The 22,733-nt window shown below is 42.1% G+C and overlaps 1 protein-coding gene across 1 annotated transcript; it reads left to right on the top strand.

Annotated features, from left to right (window-relative positions):
- The first annotated feature begins 17,290 nt into the window (after positions 1–17,290).
- LOC311487339 (Fc receptor-like protein 5) lies at positions 17,291–19,415 on the top strand. The gene is made up of 6 exons (XM_084543589.1): positions 17,291–17,498; positions 17,967–18,002; positions 18,168–18,428; positions 18,508–18,753; positions 18,829–19,035; positions 19,158–19,415. The coding sequence occupies exons 1-6, from the start codon at positions 17,468–17,470 to the stop codon at positions 19,241–19,243; spliced, it is 867 nt and encodes a 288-aa protein (XP_084399715.1). The 5' UTR covers positions 17,291–17,467; the 3' UTR covers positions 19,244–19,415.
- The last annotated feature ends 3,318 nt before the right edge of the window (positions 19,416–22,733 follow it).

The raw sequence follows: 22,733 nt of genomic DNA, 5'->3' as shown, positions 1-22,733 counted from the left end.
CCGAGGCGTGGTTCGTTCGAAGCAGCTGAGTGACGTCCGAAGCAGTTCAAGTGCTTCGAGTGACGTCCGAAGCACTTGAACTGCTTCAGACGTCACTCGAAGCACTTGAACTGCTTCAGACGTCACTCAAGTGCTTCGGACGCTTCAGCAGCAAACGAATCACCTGAGGGGTTCGGTTTGTCATGTGAATCACTTGGCGGATCGTGTGTTCAGGGATATCCCGGATACCCTATCCCTATTTAATGGCGCTCATTTGAATGTTTCTTTGCAGAGTAGGTTGGTTCGTTGCTGTAGTTGGAGTTAGTTGCGTATTTTGTGGAGATAGATCGTAATTAGAGATTCAGAGAGAAATAGATAAATTAGTTTCATAGTTAGATAACACTGTACTGATAGATAGACAGTTACATAGATAGTCCTAAATAGCGGTATATATAGATAAGACAGAGAGAGAGATACAGATAAGATATAGACATATATCTAATATAAAACTATAGCCCAAAACTATACACGCACTTCTGACTATATATAGTCACACTACTAAACCATGATTCCAAGAGCAAAAGAAAATAGTTGACGTAAGCGCTGAAACATAAACATTAGTGCAAATTAGCGACGGTCCATAGAGTGTAGTAGTGACGTAATGAAAATGGTGCAACGACAACCGAGCGCCATTAACGGGTTTAGTGGCACATTGTGAAATCACCGGTCTTTCGTTATTGAAGCAAGGGATCGATTCCCGTTGGTTCTTTTTTATTTTTTATTGTTATATGTATATAATTTTCTTATAATCAACTTTAAACCACATATCCATGTAACGTAGTCGAATAGGAATGTGCATGGCGAATCAAGTCCCACACAAGCATGAACCAGTATGACACGTCTCCATTGCACTACATTGTATTGTCCACTAGATACAAAAAATAGAGCACGGAGTCACTGAAGCTTCGAGTAATGAACCTTTTTTTAATCACGTGTCGAGGCTTCAACAAAACCTCGATTGCCCATCACTAATTACAGACACAAAAAATCAATGCATCACACATTATGTGGTTATACACCTGGCCAGTAGGTGGTTTCATGTGCACATGAAGCTTCGAGAAATGAACCCTTTCTCGAACCAGTTGGCTCAAGTGGTGCGATGCCTCATGAGGCTTCATCTCGCCATCACTATCGTTCTCCTGAGGGGTATTGTACAAAACTAGAATAAAGAAATCCAGGATAATTGAGCAAGCGCGGCTTAATTGGTTGCACGTTTGCCGAGCCAGGATTAAAAGGCTCAGCTATGTTAAACCAGATGAAGATAGCTGGGATAAGTGCGCATTCACGGGATACTTAAACAGACCTCGCGATCGCTCACAGAATCACTGATGAGAACATGGATAAAAGTCGCGCGTCATGTTTCACAGCCGCGGAACAACAGCTCCTGATGCAGTTTTACGAAGAGGTGAAAGATTCAATATGAAAAAAGGCAATACTATTGCCATAATTAAACAACGCGAGAAAGCCTGGCAGACAATAGCGGACCGGCTTAATGCGTAAGTAGTCCAAAACTGTACAATTAATAAACAGTGCTCCATTGGAACCGTCATAATTAGGCTACAGTTAAAAAGGACTAAAGGAGTTACTTTTCAAGTTACTCAGGAAATGTAGAGTATGATTAAGTGCAAACAAGTATCCACAATGTGTGTGTTTAATCTATTTTTCTCATGTTACGTTTTTATCTATTTTATCTTTAATAAAGAACAAACTTGTCTGGCCATAAAAGGACCTGGCAGCAAGTTAAAATTAAATATAAGAACATTTTGCAGGCTGGTAAGTGACTTTAAATAAAGGGAGGCCAGTGATGGAGGGGATCAGGGAGGGACAGTAACCGACTCTGTCCCTGCCACAGAAGCTGTCCGCTTCATACAAGGTACATATTGTAGCACTACTGCACATGGAACACAATCAAATCAATAAATCAATCAATAATTTGTTTTTGTTTTTTTAAAAAACTAGAAAACATTGTGGTGTCCTCCCTCTTTCATGAATGTAAAGTAGAATTGAAAAGAGCCACCAATGCTAAGCAAAATGCACACAACAAAAAGTGACATTTAAGATCTTTTATTAACTAAAGAGAGGCTAAATCCAAAAATGAAGTGAAAAAGCTTGCAATATATTGCTCCCTCACGAGTCTGCCATTAGTGTTGTCTGGGAAGATGGGAGCACTTTCCCAGTCAACATCAACAGCCACTCGGGGGGGCTGCAATGTTATGCAGTACTACACATGCAGCCATAACGTCACAGGCCGTGTCCGGGGGAACCCTCAGGTAGTACAGGCACTGAAACCGAGATTTCAGAAGGCCGAATGTCATCTCGATTCGAGCCCTTGTTTTATTGTGTGCATGGTTGTAGGCCTACTGTGGTGGGGTTTGGGGGTCCGCAAGGGGAGTCAAGAGGAATGACTCGCAGGCATATCCTTAGTCTCCCAGCAGCACACCAGAGAATTCACCTGACAATACAAGGTATCATTTAGAAAACACAGCAGAGTTACACACACAATGTCCAAGGTGCTTACAGTACAAATAAAAAAAAAATGTGTGGCTTACCTCGTGAAAGCCACTCGTAAATTGGACTAGCCCGAAAGACTCTGGAGTCGTGCACTGAGCCAGGCCACTTTGCCTCTAAATTGCTCACAAGGCAGTCAGCATCACAGATCATCTGAAATGTTAAGTTGTAACGTATTAAGGTCATTAAATGCACAGAATTAATTTCTGTAGGCCATAACCACAAATCACTCTTACCTGAACATTGATGCTGTGAAAGGATTTCCTGTTAATGTAATCCTTACATGTGTGCAATCCACTGCACCAATGACGTTAGGGAACGCTGTAACAAAGAATAGTGAGTATCCAACTGTGACTGATCAAATTAGAAACTAATGGTTGTACATTGAAATTGAGGTTGCAATCTTGTAAAACTCCTCCTTGATGTAGAGGGGTCTTCTGTGGCCAGGGAAGGTGATGAATATGTTGCTAAATGATTTCAGCGCCAGACAAACACGTCTTATTGTGCGGCAAATGGTTCCTTAATTGAGGTTCTTCTGCATCCCCAACAGAATAAAGGAAGCTCCCACTTGCAAACCACCTCAATGTAACACAGACCATCTGTGGTACAGTGAGAGCATGGCTTCGCGCAGTCTGGTGCTGGATTTTTGGACCCAGCAGCCTACATAAATATCTTAGTCCATCACCTGAGATCAATTACTGCAATACAACACATATTTATGAAACCTCTGACAGCAATTTGACAAGCAGTCTTCATTAGCATAGCAATATAACACTTGGCCTGAGTAATAATACTACCACTTAAATCAATATAAAAAGACTATTGAAATTACAAACAGCCAACAGATTTAAATGAAATGGGAAATTACTATATATATATATATATATATATATATATATGTAATATTTTAATACAGGATAATTAAAATGATGCAACATACTTAGAAAGACCATGGACATGCTGTAAAACACATTAATTCCTCACAGGATTGATGGTGGAAGTACAGGTGGATCACCAGGATTAATCTTAGCCTGGCTGTTAGCCTGGTCTGGAGCAGGCTAGCTGCAGAGAATAAATCACCATAGTAACTTGGCCGGGTTAAGTTTGAGCTGCTTTCATGCAACCGACTTGAGGCTAAATTAAGCCGGGATAACCAACATATCCCGGCTTAATCCCTTATCTTGGTTTTGTGCAATACCCCTCTGGAATGCTTTGAGGTCGAACGAATCTAGTTCACTCCATAAATCTGACATCCCAGCTTTCTGGAATGCAGCAGAGTAGATTTACTGGAAGTTGAAGCAGTTTTTCAGATTAAAGTAGCAATAGTAACTCCAACATTAAAAAGATGTTTCCTGGTTCATGTCAATCAGTCAGCAGTCATGTGATCTCTGATCATTACCTCCCTCCTGACTCTACTACAAACCAGTCTGAGAACCAGACTGAAGAGCTGCTGGCTTTTGATTTCAACTAGTGGTGTACGATACAGCTATATTTGGTATCGATCCAATACCAAGTAAATACAGGGCTAGTATCGCCGATACCGATATCGATACTTTTTAATAATTAGGGTGGATGCATTATCAGTCTGAATCAATATAAATCTGAATGAATTTTCATGACCTTTAAGTGTTTTTGTGATTTGAATTTTGGATTATTAATCAGTTAAAATCCAGTACAGAATTTGGGCAAAGTTTATAAGTAAATAGAAAATACTTTATTATCACAATAAAAGATTTTGTTCAGAAACAACACAAAATGATCACTTGAGGACAAATAAGAACAGATTGTTTTTCAGGCAGAGTGTTCAGAAACTACAATACAATAAACTGAATATCTCCCTTCATTGAACTTCTTTCTGGATTTGGATGTATAACATCCAAGACAACATTTCTCCCCTTTAGTGCACTTATTTCTTCTTTTCAGGGGTCTGTCCGGGCCTGTGTCTGAAACTGACGGTTCAATCTCATTACATTGGTATCGATCAATCTCTGCTGCTGCTGCTGCTGCTCCACCTCCATGATGTCCTGTCTCTCAGTATATGTGGCAGCAGGTTGCTGGGTCCAACCTTGGACAGTCCTCAGGTCCTGCAGATGTAACCTCTGTGTCCCCTCAGAAGGCTGCTTATGTCTCTGAGACACTCTGATGGACATGATGTTGGAAAGCAAACATCTCCCTCTACTGGTCACATGGAGACACTGCAGGGATGGTGTCAGGTCAGACTGTTGGACACATTAGTTGATTGAAAACACTCAAGTGAGGCCTCATTGTTCACAAAGACTGAAGCAGTAAAGTGACCTTAGAGAAAAGATCAAGAGAAGATCTCAGTCCAGCTCTAATCATGTTCAAACTATGCTCATACATACATTTGATAGATTATTCCATCATGGACTTTTCATGTTTAGCTCCTTTTATTCCTTCATTAGTTGAAGAGTTTTCTAGGAGACATAAAGGCTCTGTGGTGTTTGGAGTCTGATTTGTTTGAACGTAGATTTACTTCAAGTTCTTTATCTGTGACTGAGTTTGAACCAATAGAAGAAAGAAGCCAGTCAGAGGAAGAGGGCGGGCTTTACTTGGTGTCACTGAGAAAAGATGAAAAAAGGTCAGACGAGTGAGAAGGACAATGAAGGAAACGTCTCTACAGCGTCTGCTCTGTAAGTCCACAATCTTTGACTGTTGATAACTGATGAAGGAGACATGAAAACTAGTGGTGGGGTGTTAGCATGTACACATTAACACGCAGCAGGATGACAGTTGCAGCACAGGAAAGTAGAGGAGGCGAAAATCTTCTTCAGACTTTGCGGCATATTTATTTAGGCAAACAACACTGCTCTTTTAAGAGCCATCAAGTTGAGAGAGAGGGTGAGAGGGGTCGGAGAAAAAGGGAACACCCATCCATACACGTGATGTGACGTCACCAATCACACTTCGCCCCTAGACAATCAACAGCACCCCCTTGTGGAGTGGAACCAGTATGTACAGAATACATCTCAGTCATACACATTATGTCAACACTCCCACTTATGAATGACTTGTATACTGTACAGCTTTTTAACAATCAAAACAGTAAACTCAAAAATAAATGACAGGTCGAAACAGTTACAGTACATACCTATGTACTTAACATATGTACAATACATCAGACACTTACACCAAACATGAGTTCTGAAAATCTCATCAACTTAACCTTGGAGACAGGCTTGGTCATAGCATCTGCAACCATCTTATCTGTAGGACAGTAAACAAGTGTCATCTTCCCTTCTTTAATGGTTGACCTAATGAAATGATATTTAACGTCCACGTGTTTGCACCTTTGTCTGCACACAGGGTTCCTAACAAGTGCAATAGTGCCCTGGTTATCCTCGTAAACGACTGTTTTCACATATTCATAGGAATCGATGCCCTTCAGTAATTGCTCCAAATAGATGCATTCCTGTATTGTCAGAGCTAAAGCCATGTATTCTGTTTCACATGTGGATAACGCTACTGTGGGTTGCTTTTTGCTTCTCCAAGATGCCAGTGAGCTGTCATTGCTCATGCTCACACAGTAACCAGACGTGCTCCGTCTGTCACTAGTGTCTGCCCCCCAGTCTGCGTCACTGTATGCCTGGAGGCCTAAACCGTTGCTGCTCTTCCTAAAAGTCAGCTGCTTGTCTGTAGTACCTCCTAGATAACGCAGCACATGTTTCACTGTAATCCAATTTTCATCTGTGGGGTTTGCAAAATGTTGTGATAGCTTGCTCACCACAAAACATAGGTCAGGTCTCGTACAAGTAGCTAAGTAGATGAGACTACCTACAGCTTCTCTGTACAGTACTTCCTAACATCAGTCATCTTAGGTGCATCATCAGAGTAGTCAATCTTTTGTTCACACGGTGTCTCACGTGTTCTGCTCTCCTGCATATCAAAACGGTTGAATCTTTTCAACATATCTCTGTTGTGACATTGTTACACAACCATCAGATTGGCTGAAGTCTATGCCTAGAAAATGCTTCAACCTGCCTAGGTCCTTCATTTTAAACCTGGTAGAAAGCATTGCCTTCACTTGCTCTAGACTTCATATATTGTTCGCTGCGATGATAAGATCATCCACCCAAATGACTATTATCACCTTCCCTGCCTGCTTAGACTTTTTTGTGTAGACACAATGGTCCGCTGGGTTCTGTGTGAAGTTGTCATTTATCAAACATTTGTGTAGCATCTCATTCCAATTACATCCCGACTGCTTCAGACCATAAATAGACTTCTCTAGTTTACACACTAGGGTTTCTCCCACTTTTTCATAACCTTCAGGTTGATCCATGTAGATGTCGCGGTCTATGGGTGCATGCAGATACGCCGTCTTTACATCCATTTGGTGTAGTACCAAGTTCTCTTGGGCCGCTTTCTGCATGACTACACGTACACTGATCAGATTGGCCGTGGGGGAGAATGTCTCACTATAATCTATCCCTGCTCTCTGGCTATATCCCTTCGCCACAAATCTGGCCTTGTACTGTTCGCGTCCATCACTACGCTCCTTAATAGAGTATACCCACCTACCTCCCACTGTTTTTCTGCCCTCTGGCAATTTGGTCAGGGTAAAGGTCTGGTTTTCCTCTAGTGACTGGATCTCCTCGTCCATAGCACTCTTCCATTTACCTGACTGTGGTGATGCCATGGCCTCTTTAAAGGTTAATGGCACACCACACACTGCTCGGTAGCAATAGTCTACACTAGTGAGCGTACTATCATCATCGTCACTATCTTTCTGAGTATAATCACCAAGATAACTCGGGGGCTTACGCTCTCTAGTGGGGTATCTCCCACTGCTTGGGGCCTGTGGCGTCACCCTGTGGTGCTCCTCGCCATCATCTCCTGGGGATTGTGGACTGTCGGTCTGTACGTCTGTGCCGGTAGCACTGGGCTGTGATGCGTCTGTCTTCTCACCATTTACAGTGGGGTCAAATCCTAGCTCCTGAGTCTGAGTCTCGCTTTCACATGTGGTCTTTGTGAAAAACTTAACCAATCTGTGCTTCTGCACTTTTCCCTTGCTGGGGTAGTAAACTAGAAAGGCAGGACTGCCCTTGTCGTGCCCTACGAAGAGCCCCTTCTCACACCTGGGATTTAGTTTACCCTTGTCTTGTTGGTACGCGTAACACTCTGACCCGAATTTGTGCATCTTGGCTAGATCACACTTCTTCCCTATCAGTGCTGTGTACGGAGTAGTGCCAATGTGCTTATTAAAGCATCGGTTCCTGGTGTAGGCTGCTTCCTGAATGGCATAATGCCATAGGCTTTTAGGTAAGTTGCTGTCAATAAGCTTACACCTAGCCATCTCAAAAAGAGTGCGCCCTTCCCTCTCAGCTATCCCATTCTGCGAGTAAGGACAGGACGTCTCGTGTCTGATTTAGTTCTCTCTCAGTAGTGCTTGAAAGTCTCTGTTAGTAAACTCGGTCCCATTATCTGACCGGATGCATTTCACAGTGCCATAAGGCGCTACGTCAGCCAGGAACTTTTCAGTAGCCTGTACGGCATCGCTCTTTGCTTTGAGAAAGTAAGTGAAAACTGCTCCTGTGCACACATCTGTAAATGATTGCATATATTCGTAACCATCAATTGACTCATTGGTCACTGGACAAGCTAGATCAGTATTCACCAGCTCAAGTGGTGTATTCACCTTGTCAGTTGCATTTCTGTTTCTCGTCTGAGTAAACTTCCCTTCTATGCACACATGACATTCTTTGTCAGGCTTACGCTTTGCACCTTTAATGTGCATGCCTACAGTTACATCCTGCAGTTTCAGTATATCATCGTAGTTGCATGCGGTCAAAGATCCGCCGTTCTTTTTCTTCGGTGCTGCGCGGGCTTTCAGCACCCTTTCTCCCACTCCCTCAGCTACTAGCTCTGCATCCTCCGACGCCTCAAAGTTTCGCAACTTTGCCTTGAACTCCGCCAGTTTCATGTCCGCCAAACCATGCGTTACCATCAGCGTAAACGGCTTGTACTTCTCTGGATGTCCTCTCATAATCATAGCCATCATTAGTCCCTCACTCGGTGCTTCACCTGCACCCTTGAGTGCCGTAATGATCTGCTCTGCCCGGATAATGTACTCAGTTACAGTCTCTGTATCCGCTTTCTTCAGCGAGGTCAATGTTATATACATGGAGACAATTCGTGGCCTACCTTTGCCAATGTAATGCTCTCTCAACACTTGCAGACTCTCACGTCCCTTGTTTTTAGTGTCTCTGAATATTAGTCCCAAACTCACGTTGTCCAGTAGTGGTGCCAACGCCCAGTATGCGTCAGCATTCAGCTTGTCATCCTCGGCTTGTCCCGCCGCGGTCAGTGGTGCGCCAGGCTCGTTCAGAATAGTCTCTTTTAATCCAATACGGTGCATGCAACACAGCATCCGTTCTTCCCAGAGCTCATATTTTTCGGCCCTACCGTCGAATGTTGGCCACTTTGTCTTGTTTTGGTTTGCCATTCTTCTCTGCTTAGCTTAGCTCCCCGGTTCCACCGCGCTAAACTAGCTACCACACTTTTAGCTAACATGTTTATCGCCAAACTTTCTGTCGTTGCAATTATTGTCGTCGTTCCTGGGCCCATAACCTGTTAGCATGTACACATTAACACGCAACAGGATGACAGTTGCAGCACAGGAAAGTAGAGGAGGCGAAAATCTTCTTCAGACTTTGCGGCATATTTATTTAGGCAAACAACACTGCTCTCTATGAGCCATCAAGTTGAGAGAGAGGGTGAGAGGGGTCGGCAAAAAGGGAACACCCATCCATACACGTGACGTGATGTCACCAATCACACTTCACCCCTAGACAATCAACAGCACCCCCTTGTGGAGTGGAACCAGTATGTACAGAATACATCTCAGTCATACACATTATGTCAACATGGGGGGATCGATCCAAATATCGATACCAATAAGAGGCTGTAACCTGACTCTGTCTAAATGCCGCTGCTGTCACAGAGCAGAGCAGACTCATTTTGCTCCTCCTCCCCCTCCTGTGTTTAGGCGTGTTCGACTTCATGCAGATCTGTGCAGATCTGACTTAACGTGATGCATGCTGGGTTGAACAAGTTCATTTTAACCAATCATATTCGAGGTCTATGAGCATGAACAACCTAGCATGCATCACGTCAAGTCAGATCTGCACAGATCTGCATGAAGTCGAACAAGCCTTTTGTTTTACCGTCACGTGACTCCGCGACGCCAGGTGACCGAACTCCGCCCACCTCCACCAGCCAGGTGCGGCAGCAGCAATGGATTAAACACAACGCAGAGACATAGCAGGAGAATGGCAGAGAGAAAGAGTAGAGCTGTTTGGTTATATTTTCGGGGCGAAAATGAAACGATAGCAAGTTGTACTATTTGTAAAAAGGCTGTAAGATACAGTGATAACACAACAAACTTGTATAAGCATATGTACATTTTTACAATCCCCAGCCCTCTGGCCCTGACAGACTCCTGAAAAGAAGAAAAAAGTGCAGCTAAAGCTCTAATAACTTTATCAAACAGTTGACGTGCAGCCTCCTTCTCTCTGTTACCACAGGACGTTTGGTGACGTTGTTAACTGACTGCTGTCCAGAGGATTTGGACCGTTTCTCTGCTAGCGTCAGCCTTAGCATGTCTTTATTTGCAGTAGTACTTTAGTTGTATTTCAGTGTGAGTCCAGAGAGGGAGCAACCAGTAACAGCATCAACCTCACTGTCTCTGGTAAGCTCAGACTGTGGAGTTAGTATTGATGAAGCTGTGTGGAAATGGATGAAATGCTGTAGTTTGTCTCTGTGTTGAGGTGGACCAGTGATCCTGCAGAGTCCTGTCCTCCCTGTGATGGAGGGAGATGACGTCACTCTGCTCTGTAAAACAAAGACCACTCCCTCCATCATCTCAGCTGGTTTCTATAAAGATGGCTCCTTCATCAGGACTGAGTCTACAGGTCACATACAGATACAGAAAGCTTTATTAATCCCCGAAGAGCAATTCAGTTTCTACAATCCACCATCTAGACATACAACCATTCACACAGCAATAGTATATAGCAGGAGTAACGCGATGAGGTCTGGGTCCAAATACAATTTATAAATAAAAAGACATCAGAAGCAGAATAGATAATGATAAAAAGAATACAAATAACTGCTTGTCCTGATAGAGAAAAATAAAAATAAGATAAAAATAAAAATAAAAATAAAAATAGAAATAGCAGCCCAGAATAAAAGATAATGTGTGCTTAATAAAAACACAGTAATAAATAAATAAATAAATGGAAGATGGATTGCACATATCCGTAGCTCCTAAAGTGCATTGTGCCAAGAACAGATCAGTCAATAATTATTTCCTCAGCTCAGTATTTAGTAGTGTAATTGCTGAAGGAATAAATGATCTTGCGTAACGGTTTGTCTTTCTGGGAGGCTGCAAGTAACGCCGACCTGATGGCATAAGAACAAATTCATCTTCCAGAATATGATGTTGGTTCATCAGACTTTTTGCTTTTTGGAGGACACGTTTCTCCCAAAGAGAATTCAGGTCGCACATTTGAATTCCAATAATTTTGGAGCAGACTTTCACAATATTATTTAAACAGTTTCGGTCCTTCACTGTAATGTTACCAAACCAACAAATGAAAGAAAAGGTAAGAAGGCTCTCAATATATGACAAATACACAGTGCACAGTATAGAACTGGAGACCCCGAAGGAATTAATCCTGCGCAATAAATGGACTCTCTGCTGGGCACGTTTGACCACTGAATCAGAGTTAATTTCAAACTTCAGTTGACAATCAAAAACCGTACCCAGATATTTATAAGAATTTACGATCTCCACATCCTCACCATGGATCCTGCATACTGAGGTATTTGTCCCTTTTTTTCTAAAATCGATGATGAGTTCCTTAGTTTTAAGAACATTAAGGTCGAGAAGGCTGTCGTCACACCACTTTACAAAATCAGGAAGCGCACGTCCGTGGTCTGACTCTGCGCCATGGAGGAGTGACATCAGAGCAGTATCATCAGAGAATTTAACGAAAAAGCTGTCCTCTTTAAGAGACCTGCAGCTATCCGTGTATAAAATGAACAGGAGCGGGGAAAGTACACAGCCTTGTGGGGAACCTGTGTTGGAGACTTGGGTTTTTGATGTAACCCCATTTACTAAAACCCTCTGTGTCCTATCAGTCAGAAAGTTTAAGAACAAGGCTAAAAGCTGGTCGGGCAGATTAAAATGAGAAGCAAGCCTCTCAATCAAAATGTAAGGCTGCATTTTGTTAAAAGCTGATGAGAAGTCAGCAAATAAAAGCCTGGCATGAGATTTGGGTTTCTCCAGATGCTTATAAATTTTGTCCAAGATAAAAAGCTTAGCGTCATCCACTCCTTTATTCCTCTGATAGGCAAATTGAAGTGGATCAAGTTTGTCCTCGACCAAGCTGAGAACCTCTTCTTTTAGGATTTTCTCAAGGTTTTTTACTACAAGAGAAGTAAGCGCCACCGGTCTGAAATCTTGTAATTCCCTAGGTCTATTTATTTTGGGAATAGGAATAACAGTGGAAGATTTCCAAATTGTTGGGAGCTTGCAGGTATCAACACACAATTGAAAAAGATGGGAAAAAACACCACTGAGTTGTTCAGCACAGTGGTGTAGTGTGTGACCACAGATAAGGTCCGGGCCTGAGGCTTTCCTCTTTTTTGTTTTCTTAAATAGAACCTCAACTTGTTCTTGAGATATGTGAATGCCACTACATGGTGTCAAAGAGTTCTTCAACCTGGAGACATCATGCATGAAATCAGACCTTTCAAATCGTAAAAAGAAAGTGTTAAAAGCATCAGGCAAACAGTCATCCTGAACACTGTTTAGACTGATAAGTTGCTTGGGTTCATTACCATGCTGATTAATTGCAGCCATAGATTTAATCCCTCGCCATGCTGACCCAAGGTCGCCATTTATATATTGTTTTTCTATTTTTTCCCTATACTTACTTTTGGCTTTGACTATTTCAGCCCTAACCTCTCTGGATACAGACTTTCTCTCCAGTGAGTCACCAGTAAAGAAGGTCTTTTTCTTCTTATTAATAACTGTTTTTAGATCTTTGGTTACCCACGGTTTATTGTTAGGGAAAGTGACAACAGTTTTGGTTGGGATAACAGTGTCCACACAAAAGGTGACATAGGACGAGACAGTGTCCGAAAGTTCATCAATATTGTCCCCACAACCATCGAAAAAACATTTCCAGTCCGTACACTCAAAACAAGCCTGGAGGGAGGATATGCTGTCCTCTGTCCAGAGCTTAACAGTTTTTGATTCTCCCTCCCGACGTCTAATACAAGGTTCATACGTTGGCACAAGGAAGATGCTGTTGTGGTATGAAGCCCCCAACCCTGGCATGAGAAGAGACTTATATCCTTCCTTTACGTTGCCAAAACACAAGTCCAGTGTGGTGTTTCTTTGCGTGGTTGGGCAAGTCACATATTGTTCATATGTCCGCAAGACCTTGTCTAAACGGACATGGTTCATATCCCCCATGTAAAATTTGGGAGCCTCACTGCAAATAGTATCCAGCCGCTGAGATAAATCCATGATCACTTGTGTGGCTGCAGTAGCGTTGGCCCGGGGATGACAGTACATCAGCGTGAAAAACAGCTGAGGGAACTCACGTGGTAAATAGAAGGGGCGTAAAGACAGAGTGAGTAACTCGATGTCGGGAGTACAGATTTTTTCCCGCACATGAATAGTTTTACAGTACCTCTGATTTACATAAAAGCAGACGCCTCCTCCACGGCTCTTCCCTGTCATCTCCCTGGAGCGGTCCAGTCTGATGGGACAGCCGAAGCCTGTGAGCGCCATCTCGTTGTCCAGGTCGCTCTCATTCAGCCAGGTCTCAGTGATCCCCAGCAGGCAGCACTCTTTAATCTCTTGTCTTAATTTTACCAGGCTCTCCAGCTCGTCAATATTGCGCCTCAAGGACTGCGCATTAGATAAAAAGACCGAGGGCAGAGGGGGCAGCCGGCGTCGATCATCAAGGCAGAACTTTTTAACTCTGCGCTTGATGCCTCCCCTCCTACCTCTTTTCCTCCGCGGTGGCCGCCTTGGGGGGTTCCGGTCAATGTGGAGAGGCACAAAAATCTCTGCCGGTATTGTGATCGGTATCTCTCCCTCCGTTGAAGAACGTAGTGACAGGAGAAGCTCTCTGGTAAAAACAAGGCGGTATCCATGCTGCTGGGCAGTATTCGCCCCTCGACAGGTGCAGCAAACCAGCGTAACGATAAAAACAAGTGAAAAAAGTTGCGAAGACGACCACAGATTCCACATCTCTGTACTCCGTCGTTATACACACACGCACACAGCGTTCAAAAATCACTTAAACATAAAAACAACATAAAAACAACTAAAAGACGGTGCTGGCTGTAGTGGGTCGCACACAGAGGAGCGCCCCCGGAAGTCACCCGGGGGCGCTCCATGACCATCCACCATGTTACCAGGTCTGATGAAGGCCTCTACAAGTGTCACATCATCAGTCATGGAGAGTCTCCATCCAGCTGGATCACTGTCACAGGTGAGGAGGTCAGAGATGATTCTTCAGCAGCTTTCAACATTCACAATGAGACATCAGTTCATTATTAGCTTTGCTTCATTCTAGAGAAACCCACCACCACACCTCCTACTACATACACACCTCCTCCTACATCTACACCTCCTCCTGGTTCCTCTCCTCTCCTCCTTGTGTTGTTGTCTCTCTTCATTCTGTTCTCTGGTTCACAGTAGAGGCAACGTTCACTCTCTCCAACATTAAACACACCAGCTTAGTTATTCAGAAACATTCATTTACAAGATAATAAATTAAACAATAATAAAACAGTAACAATAATCCTTAATGTCTTAATAATCTCCTAACACAGGAGGTAATCATAGGTTTGAACAGAGTTCTGTAGATTTGACCTGATTATGAATTAGAGTCAATAAGACTTTATAGACTCATTAGAGCCTCATGTGACAAGTGATAGAAACAGTTGTCATGGAAACAACATGGACTGTGAACAGCTTTCATTCATTCATATCTACGTCTCAGAATATAAACATCTGATGTATCTGACCAAGTAAAGCTCTGACTGATTTAAATGAAGATCAACCAGAGTCCAGCTGCTGTTGATGGACTTTAATGCAGGTCAGTGTGTGTTGGACTCAGTGTCACATTGTGATGAACTGATGTGTAGTTAGTGTTTAACTCTGAGCTCTGGTCCACACTCAGTAGTTGTTAGTAGGATCCATTCATCACTGGTTTGTTGTGAGGATGGAATTAGACTTTCTGAAACCATGAGAGAATAAAGAGACTGATGAGAACAGAGATCCTCTGCTGGGAGTTTTCAGCCTCTCAAACTGTCTCTTGATCCAGTTATTAATGTAGAACTTTAGAACTCTGCATGTAAAACCACAGCAGCAACTTCCTCCTGCTGACTGCACTGAACTGTAGTCTGATCAGGTGCTGTGGTAGTGTCACTTCTCTGTATCAAGTGTGTGCATTGTGTCTTGTTCTGAGATGTGTCAGCTTTGACAAATAGCAGGAAACTGATTTTGGACGTCCACTTCTCTGTTTCACAAACATTTCCACCAGAGGTGTTAAGAAGAGAAAAAAACTGAAAACCTGCTGCAACTGCATCCTTAATTTAATTTCTTTCTCATTTTACATGAAACAATGAAATGTTTGCTATAACTGTAGATAGACCTGGTGCAGTAACAGTAATGCAACTAAAGAGTTTATTATGAGCAATAAGAGTTCTGGGTCATAAATTATTGGTGATTAGACTGAGACAGAGCAATGCCTCAAATAGAGGAAGGTGTTTGTGGAGCAAAGGCATCGGCTTCAGACACTCCTGACACAAACTGAGGTCATTCCAAGTGTACTCCGAATCCTCTGGTAGACCCCTTTTGTGTTGGAGGCAAAACAGTCAACAGGAATACACTTGATAGATAAACCAAGCATGGACACTAAAGATAAATCCTCAGATGACGACAACTATGTCCTGAATGGTTATGAACACGACTTAACTTAAAAAGATCAAACAGAAGAGTTTTGTGTTGTGTGAGCCGAAGTTCTGCCAAGCTAGCAGGAAGGCTGGAAAACAAACATGGCTTGGGTTATTGTGAACAAAGCCAATGGATACGTCTTAACAGCTAACTGCACTAGCTTGGCTGGATAAGTAATGTATGTTTGTATAAGGTAATGAATATGCCAATGAGGGCTATTACACAGGCTAATGGCTAAAAGGCTAATGAAATAGCAAAATGCTGTTGACATACAACAAGATGTTGACCAGACAATGCTCTATTTATTGTCACTGCACACACAAGCACACCTCGGTCTAATCCCTTTGTATAATCATGTTTAACTACAGGTTTGTTCGATCTTTTTGACACGCTCATAAGAAAAATTCTCAGGGCCTTCCACCTCCATAGTTCCAAGGCTCCAGGTATCCTTACCCCTTTTAATTTTATTGCATCGCTTTTTTTCCAATAGATATGATCTCTGCCTAGCTAACTGGCTTAACAGTTTCAAGGCATATCTCAGGACATATTAATTTTCTTTTTCTTTACAAGATGTTTCATCTCCAGCTTTATCACTCACACTCATTTGATTCTAAAAATCTGCAGCTCCACCATCCAGACTTAAGTGCAGTTTATGCCTCTGTGGGACATAGACACCATAACCAACGTATGTAGCCTACACTGGTGCGGACCATTTATACCTGTGTGCTTGTCAGCCTGGCTCGCCCATTCTCCCATGTCTAAGCTTGTTACAGGCTGATGAACTTAATTTTTTTTCACTTTGTTTTCCATATTTCATCATCTGGATGACTGGGAATCTTTAGAGACTTATTGTCAAGATGAAAAAGAAAAACTGTTTTAAAGATAACATGTTCAGTGTATAGTTGTGAGTATGTTATGCTCAATCATGGTGTGAAGGAAAATTACTGAATTAGATAATATGTAAAAATAAGAGGTTCTGCATATTTTGGTTAGGCTGTTGTTTGGTTGAGGATATCTTCCAGACTGAACTGTAATAGTTCAGTTGATGTCCATTTGGCTCACTGGACGTTCATCATCACCACTCTTCACTCTTTCCACTTTCATTGTCTGTCTTTATCATATTGATAACTGAGAATCAGGATGGACATCAGCCAGCATCAGTCAGGTCCTTGGAGACCAGAAAGGCTGTTCTTGCAAATTGTCCGGCAACTCCAAAAGGAGAAGCAAGTCTTTGCTCAGCATGTGTTCCCCCAGGGAAGAGAACTACTAACCTAGGTTGGAGATGCTTTCACTCAGTGCAAGAAGGAATTTTAGGACCTCTTGAATCTGGCCAACATGTCCTTGAGGAACTCAAGGAAAGGAATCTCTCTCTGTTAAAAACCTCCTCTGTGACAAGATGCCATATGTGCCTTGTTGGGTCATCTTGGCTGACATGCCTCTTCAATGTCTAATGAGGATAGGAACAGGATCTGTGGAGTGGCTGACCAGGTGGGTGGGTTTAATTTTTGGAAAGGGTGAGTGGGTACCACACTGCTCAGTCTCTGTAGAAAAGTTTATTTCAAGGTGCTAGATAGGAGACTCCAATCCTGAGGAAGTGGTGAGTAGTGGCTTTGTTGCAATGAGCCACCCAGTCCAGTTCCTGTTTCTTACAAAGTCTAACTTTATTTTAGGTTAAGTACTTTTGTCAAGAAAGGCAAACGCCCACAGAGTCCATTTTTATTCATGAGTTATTTATTATTGTCTTTTATCGTTAATTTTCTCTGCTTTATCCAAAACAAACAAAGAAAATTTTCTCATAAATATTAGTGGACAGGAAACCACAGCACTGACAGTCAGAGGAAGGAGGAGGGATTTACTTGGTGTAGCAGTGAACTGATTAGAGTGTCGTTATATCGTGTGACATCGTCAAAAGACGGTATGGAGGAAGCATCTCTGCTGCATCTGCTCTGTAAGTTCACTCTGTTTTCATGTCTTGACAAATATTTGACAGAAACCTTTAGTGTCATTCTAGATTAGAACACAAGTCTGCAGCTGTTCTGTTGTCTAATTAAATTAGCTTTCACTTTAGTTTTTACACCGAGTTCCTGTCTATGTGGGAACCATGTATGAAGTTTTGGTTCCAATAAACTTCACGAAAGTGAACAGTCCTTAAAATAATAGTTTATACTTTGACTGGATTAACATGTAATAAATAGATATTGTAAATGTTTCCCTGTAATATTATCAGAATAGGTTCCGACTGTTTTATACAGTGTTGCCATTTTAAAGACACTTGAAAATACTTTGTACGTAAAGAAGAGAAACAAACATCGATCTCTGATCTCAGTGATGAATATGAAACAGGTCTGTGACAGAGGTCGGTGATCTCTCACTAAATGTGAAACCTCAAACTAACCTGAGTGTCATTTCTCTTTAGTTCTGAGCTTTCTGCTGTTCAGCACAACAAACCAAGGTTAGGAAATGTTTTGTCAACGAAAAACTGCTTCTCAACAGAATTTATGAAACTGTGTATTCAGTTGTACTAGATTTTCTAATTACTGTGTAGGCAAAATTAACAAATAATTGTCATTGTATTATTAAGACACGTACACTGTTAAACCTTCTCTCTTCCTCCCAGCTCGTCTGACTGTGAGTCCCAGCAGCTCTCAGGTCTTTAAAGGAGACTCTGTGTCTCTGAGCTGTGAGGAGGACGACAGCTCTGCTGGATGGACTCTGAGGAGAAATACCACCACAGAACAGAAGACTCAGTGTGAGGACTGGGGAAAACCAGCTGGTTCTTCCTGTTACATCAGCGGTATCTTCACCAGGGACAGTGGAGTTTACTGGTGTGAGTCCAGAGAGGGAGCAACCAGTAACAGCATCAACCTCACTGTCTCTGGTAAGCTCAGACTGTGGAGTTAGTATTGATGAAGCTGTGTGGAAATGGATGAAATGCTGTAGTTTGTCTCTGTGTTGAGGTGGACCAGTGATCCTGCAGAGTCCTGTCCTCCCTGTGATGGAGGGAGATGACGTCACTCTGCTCTGTAAAACAAAGACCACTCTCTCCATCCTCTCAGCTGGTTTCTATAAAGATGGCTCCTTGATCAGGACTGAGTCTACAGGTCACATGACCATCCACCATGTTACCAGGTCTGATGAAGGCCTCTACAAGTGTCACATCAGTGGTCATGGAGAGTCTCCATCCAGCTGGATCACTGTCACAGGTGAGGAGCTTCACTTTGATTTCAACTCTTATTTCATCCACATGTTCACCTGACCAGATGAGATTCTCTCTACAGAGAAACCTACAACCTTAGCCCCGCCCACCTCTGGAGCTCAGACCTCTTATGGAGCCCCACCCACCACAGGAGCATCACCCCCTCCACCACCCCCTCCACCATCCTCCCTCCAGCTTGTCCTCAGACTGGTCTGCCACCTGGTGGTGTTCTGTCCATACTTCATCTCCACTCTCCTCATGGTGTCTTTATGTCGACACAGACCAACAGGTAACACTCTGAATCACTGACCTCACAAACTCTCACCATCAACCAGTGGATGATTGACAGTTGCTTGTCTGAACTCTTCATGTACTGACTGTTGATAAATGATCTACTTTTCATCACTAAAGGAACTGACCTGACCATCTCCATGGTTACAGCCCCACCCACCCAGGCTGAACAGGTATTGGATGATGAGGATGGATGGATTGGATGATGTCACTACAGAGCATCACATGTACTGAACCAATGACAGTGTTTGTTTGTATGGGACTCGTCTCAATGTCCCTGCCTAAAGAATACATCATGTACCTGGGTATTGTTTACTGACATCGTACTGGAAAATCTATCAAGATACAATAATAATAAACCAAACATCTTTTCTGTCAGTGTTTCTGTGATCATGTGTTTTGTTTCTCTTCTATTCTCATGTCAAAGTGTTAACTGGTAGCTGCTGCAGAAAGAAGAGGAAAGATATTTAAATATCTGTCAAACTACTTCTGGTCTAATTCTAGTCCAGAGGCTGCTGGCTGAGTTTGATCTGCTGGATGTGTGTTGGTGTCTAAACATTTAGGAACACTTTAGTGTCGTTTCTTACAGCTTTTTATTCCTTGCATCTCATTTAGTGCCAGTTGACATTTAGGCCAATCAAACAATGTGGTGAAAGCCACTTTGGGTTGAGCACCATCTAGTGGCTGTAGGAAGCATTGGAGTAGTAAAGCCAGACTTCAAGATCATGCTGTAGGCAGCCACACTACAACCTGCTTAATGTCACCCTCCATACAAGACACAACAGTGAAAGAAGACAGCAGCACTGACTGTATCTGTAGCTATACAGGCTCTCTTGATTTTGAAATATTACCCTGTTGACAGCTGTATAGTTTCTCTTGAATCCTATGTCAGCTCTTAAATTGATGCGGTTAGGAAATATTTTACAAAGTATTGACGGCCGTATGGTCTCTGAAAGATTTTATACTGAAGAGGCATTTTGACACTATTCTCCAAGTGATGGCAGCTGTACAATCTCTCTTGATTTTCTCTTGTGATGCTTTGAAATCTTGCACTGCTGACAGCTGTATAGTCTCTCTTGAAGACTCACACAGCTCTTAAATTGATGAGTTGTTTAGAAATTGTTCTCAAACTGATAGTAGCTTGTCTGTGTCTCTGTGACACAGACTACAGACTGGCGACCTGTCCAGGGTGTACCCCCGCCTCTTGCCCGATGACAGCTGGGATAGGCTCCAGCAAACCCCCGCGACCCTTAACAGGAATAAGCGGGTGCATAAGATGAATGAATGAATGAATGAATAATAGTAGCTTTATCTTCTCTCTGATTGATTTCATGTTGATGAGGAGTTTTAAAATTGTTCTCACTTAGATTGCAGTTATACAGTCTCTCTTGATTTTCTGTTGTTGTGGAGATGTGAAATCTTACCCTGTTGACAGCTGTATGGTCTCTCTTGAAACATGTGACAGCAGTAACTGATGAGCGGTTTGGAAATATTTGTCAAACTAATGGCAGCTGTATGGTTTCTCTGATAGATTTCACACTGAACACTCATTTTGACATTGTTCTCCCACTGGTGGCAGCTGTACAGACTCTCTTGATTTTCTGTTATTGTGTTGCTTTGATATCTTACACTGTTGACAGTTGTATGTTCTCTCTTGATACCTTTGACATCTCTTAAACTTATGATTGGTTAGGACAGGAGTTCCCAAACTTTTCCATGCCAAGGCCCCACAAACAGCATTAGCTTCTGGTCGGGGACCCTCTTTGCAAACCTACAGACAATGCTACAAAATATGTAAAGAAATGTCATTTTTTATAATGTTTTTTCTTACTTTTATTCACTATTCAATAACTATTACATTTGTTTAGCATAAGTGCTGCCTCATATTTTCTGATTTTAGTTGGCCAGGAGTTCTTAGTTTTTTTTTTGCAGCAGTGTCCTCCACGACAGGGCTGTTGGTCTGTCTCTTTCTTGTCAAAAACCTGTCCATTTTGTGCTAGCTACATGCTAGCTTGAGGAGCAAAGCAGCTTGATAAATGGTGCCACCGCCAGATTATGAGGTCATGAACGATGTTTTGACTGGCAGGGAATCAGAAAGATGAGCATGGCAAATAACATTTAGATATGATATATTATTAATAATTATGTTTTATAATAATGACTTAAAAATAATTCCATTATATTTTATAACAATGGTTGAAAATAATCTGATTTTTTTTTCATTTTTCTAATTTCTTTTTCTTATCTTCCCTCTAATTGTCTGAGGCCCCCCTAGCGCCCCCTGGCGGCCTGTATTGACAGCTGTATGGTCTCTGAAAGATTTTATACTGAAGAGGCATTTTGACACTATTCTCCAAGTGATGGCAGCTGTACAGTCTCTCTTGATTTTCTGTTGTTGTGGGGAGTTTCAAAGTAATGACACCAACTCTTGTCTCAAACAGGTAACAGTAGCAACGATTGAGCCTACTTTTTTCGTAGAGTCTTCTCGGCACGGTGACCGTGAAGCATCGGCGTGCTCAGGTGTGACGAAGTAAGTGGTGAGAAACGGTGCAGCTGATGCAGGTCTCTCTGGGACCAGTAGACAGGTGCTTGTTGCGTGGTCTGCACTCCAACACTCAGCTTCTCTTGAGAGCTTTGTAGGTGTTCAGCCGAACGCAGTAGATTGCAACTTCACAGTGTCTTTGTAGGTGACCGGATTATCACGGATCCTATGGCGACAGCATTTTGGTTTCTTGATCCGTGGAAGAGACTGGGTCTTGCTCTGATATCCCAGCTGACTACACTGGATAACTTATAAACAAGGTTGGCTTTCTTAATTAGTACTTCTACGTGTAGAATAGAAAAATGAATAAACTTTAAGAATTAAAGTTTACTACAAAAATTGCATGTTGGGGAAATAAGGTCTGACCAGAAAAGAAGTGAAAAGTAAAAAGTCAAAAAGAAAGTTTGAAAGAAAGTAAAAAGGAACGTGCAGAGAAGAGCGTGTCCCTCTGGTTTTATGTGTTAATTATTCAGGGCGAATTTATTACCTGATCTTCTTACCCTACTTTATATTACTTAATTTAATCATTCCATCACTCATCATGGCTCATTAGCAATGTTTTGCCTATGCAGCAACATTCAACATTACAACATAACAAGATGACGTATCTGAATGACCAAATCAAAATAACTGTAAAACATCAGTAAATTAATAACATCAGGTTTTCTTTACAGATGATATTTTGCTAATAAGGGAAAAGGTTATGGTTGCTAAAATAACAATTTAAACTAATAGCTACTATTAGTATAAGAACATACCTTAGGTTCAACATGCTTTCATTTTAACAATGGTTTAAAAGAAAGAAAAATGTTTTTAATGATAGCCACTTGAGGGCACTGCTGAGCCATCTTTATTGTGACAAATTATGTCTATTTGGGCTAGCTTTATCGTACAAGGATCAAAATCGTCTCATTGCGATCCTAAGCACTTCCTGACAAACATTATATGACCTACCAGGTTATTACAATTTGGATAGACATAGTATCAAACTTAGGTTTTTACAGAGGAGTGAAGACTGGCATTTTGCTCAGGGAGGTAAAGAATTTACGACCCTATCTGTTTTCACTCCCCATGTCACTCTGGGAGAGGGGGAGGAAGAAAGTGTCCTGCATGTTTGCATGTGTCTCTGAAAAGGAAGAATTAATGAATCACAG

This window comes from Chelon labrosus (genome assembly GCF_963514085.1).
Source record: "Chelon labrosus genome assembly, chromosome: 1".
In the NCBI taxonomy this organism is placed as follows: Eukaryota; Metazoa; Chordata; class Actinopteri; order Mugiliformes; family Mugilidae; genus Chelon; species Chelon labrosus.
Note: the sequence above shows the minus strand (reverse complement) of the source record. Positions and strands in the feature narration are given on the sequence as shown.

Excerpts from the sequence above, each read along its gene's own strand:
- LOC311487339 (XM_084543589.1), top strand. The coding sequence starts at position 17,468 with ATGGAGGAAGCATCTCTGCTGCATCTGCTCT. Across the intron at positions 18,003-18,167 it reads GTTCAGCACAACAAACCAAG|CTCGTCTGACTGTGAGTCCC; the intron begins GTTAGGAAATGT and ends TCTTCCTCCCAG. Across the intron at positions 19,036-19,157 it reads ATGTCGACACAGACCAACAG|GAACTGACCTGACCATCTCC; the intron begins GTAACACTCTGA and ends TCATCACTAAAG.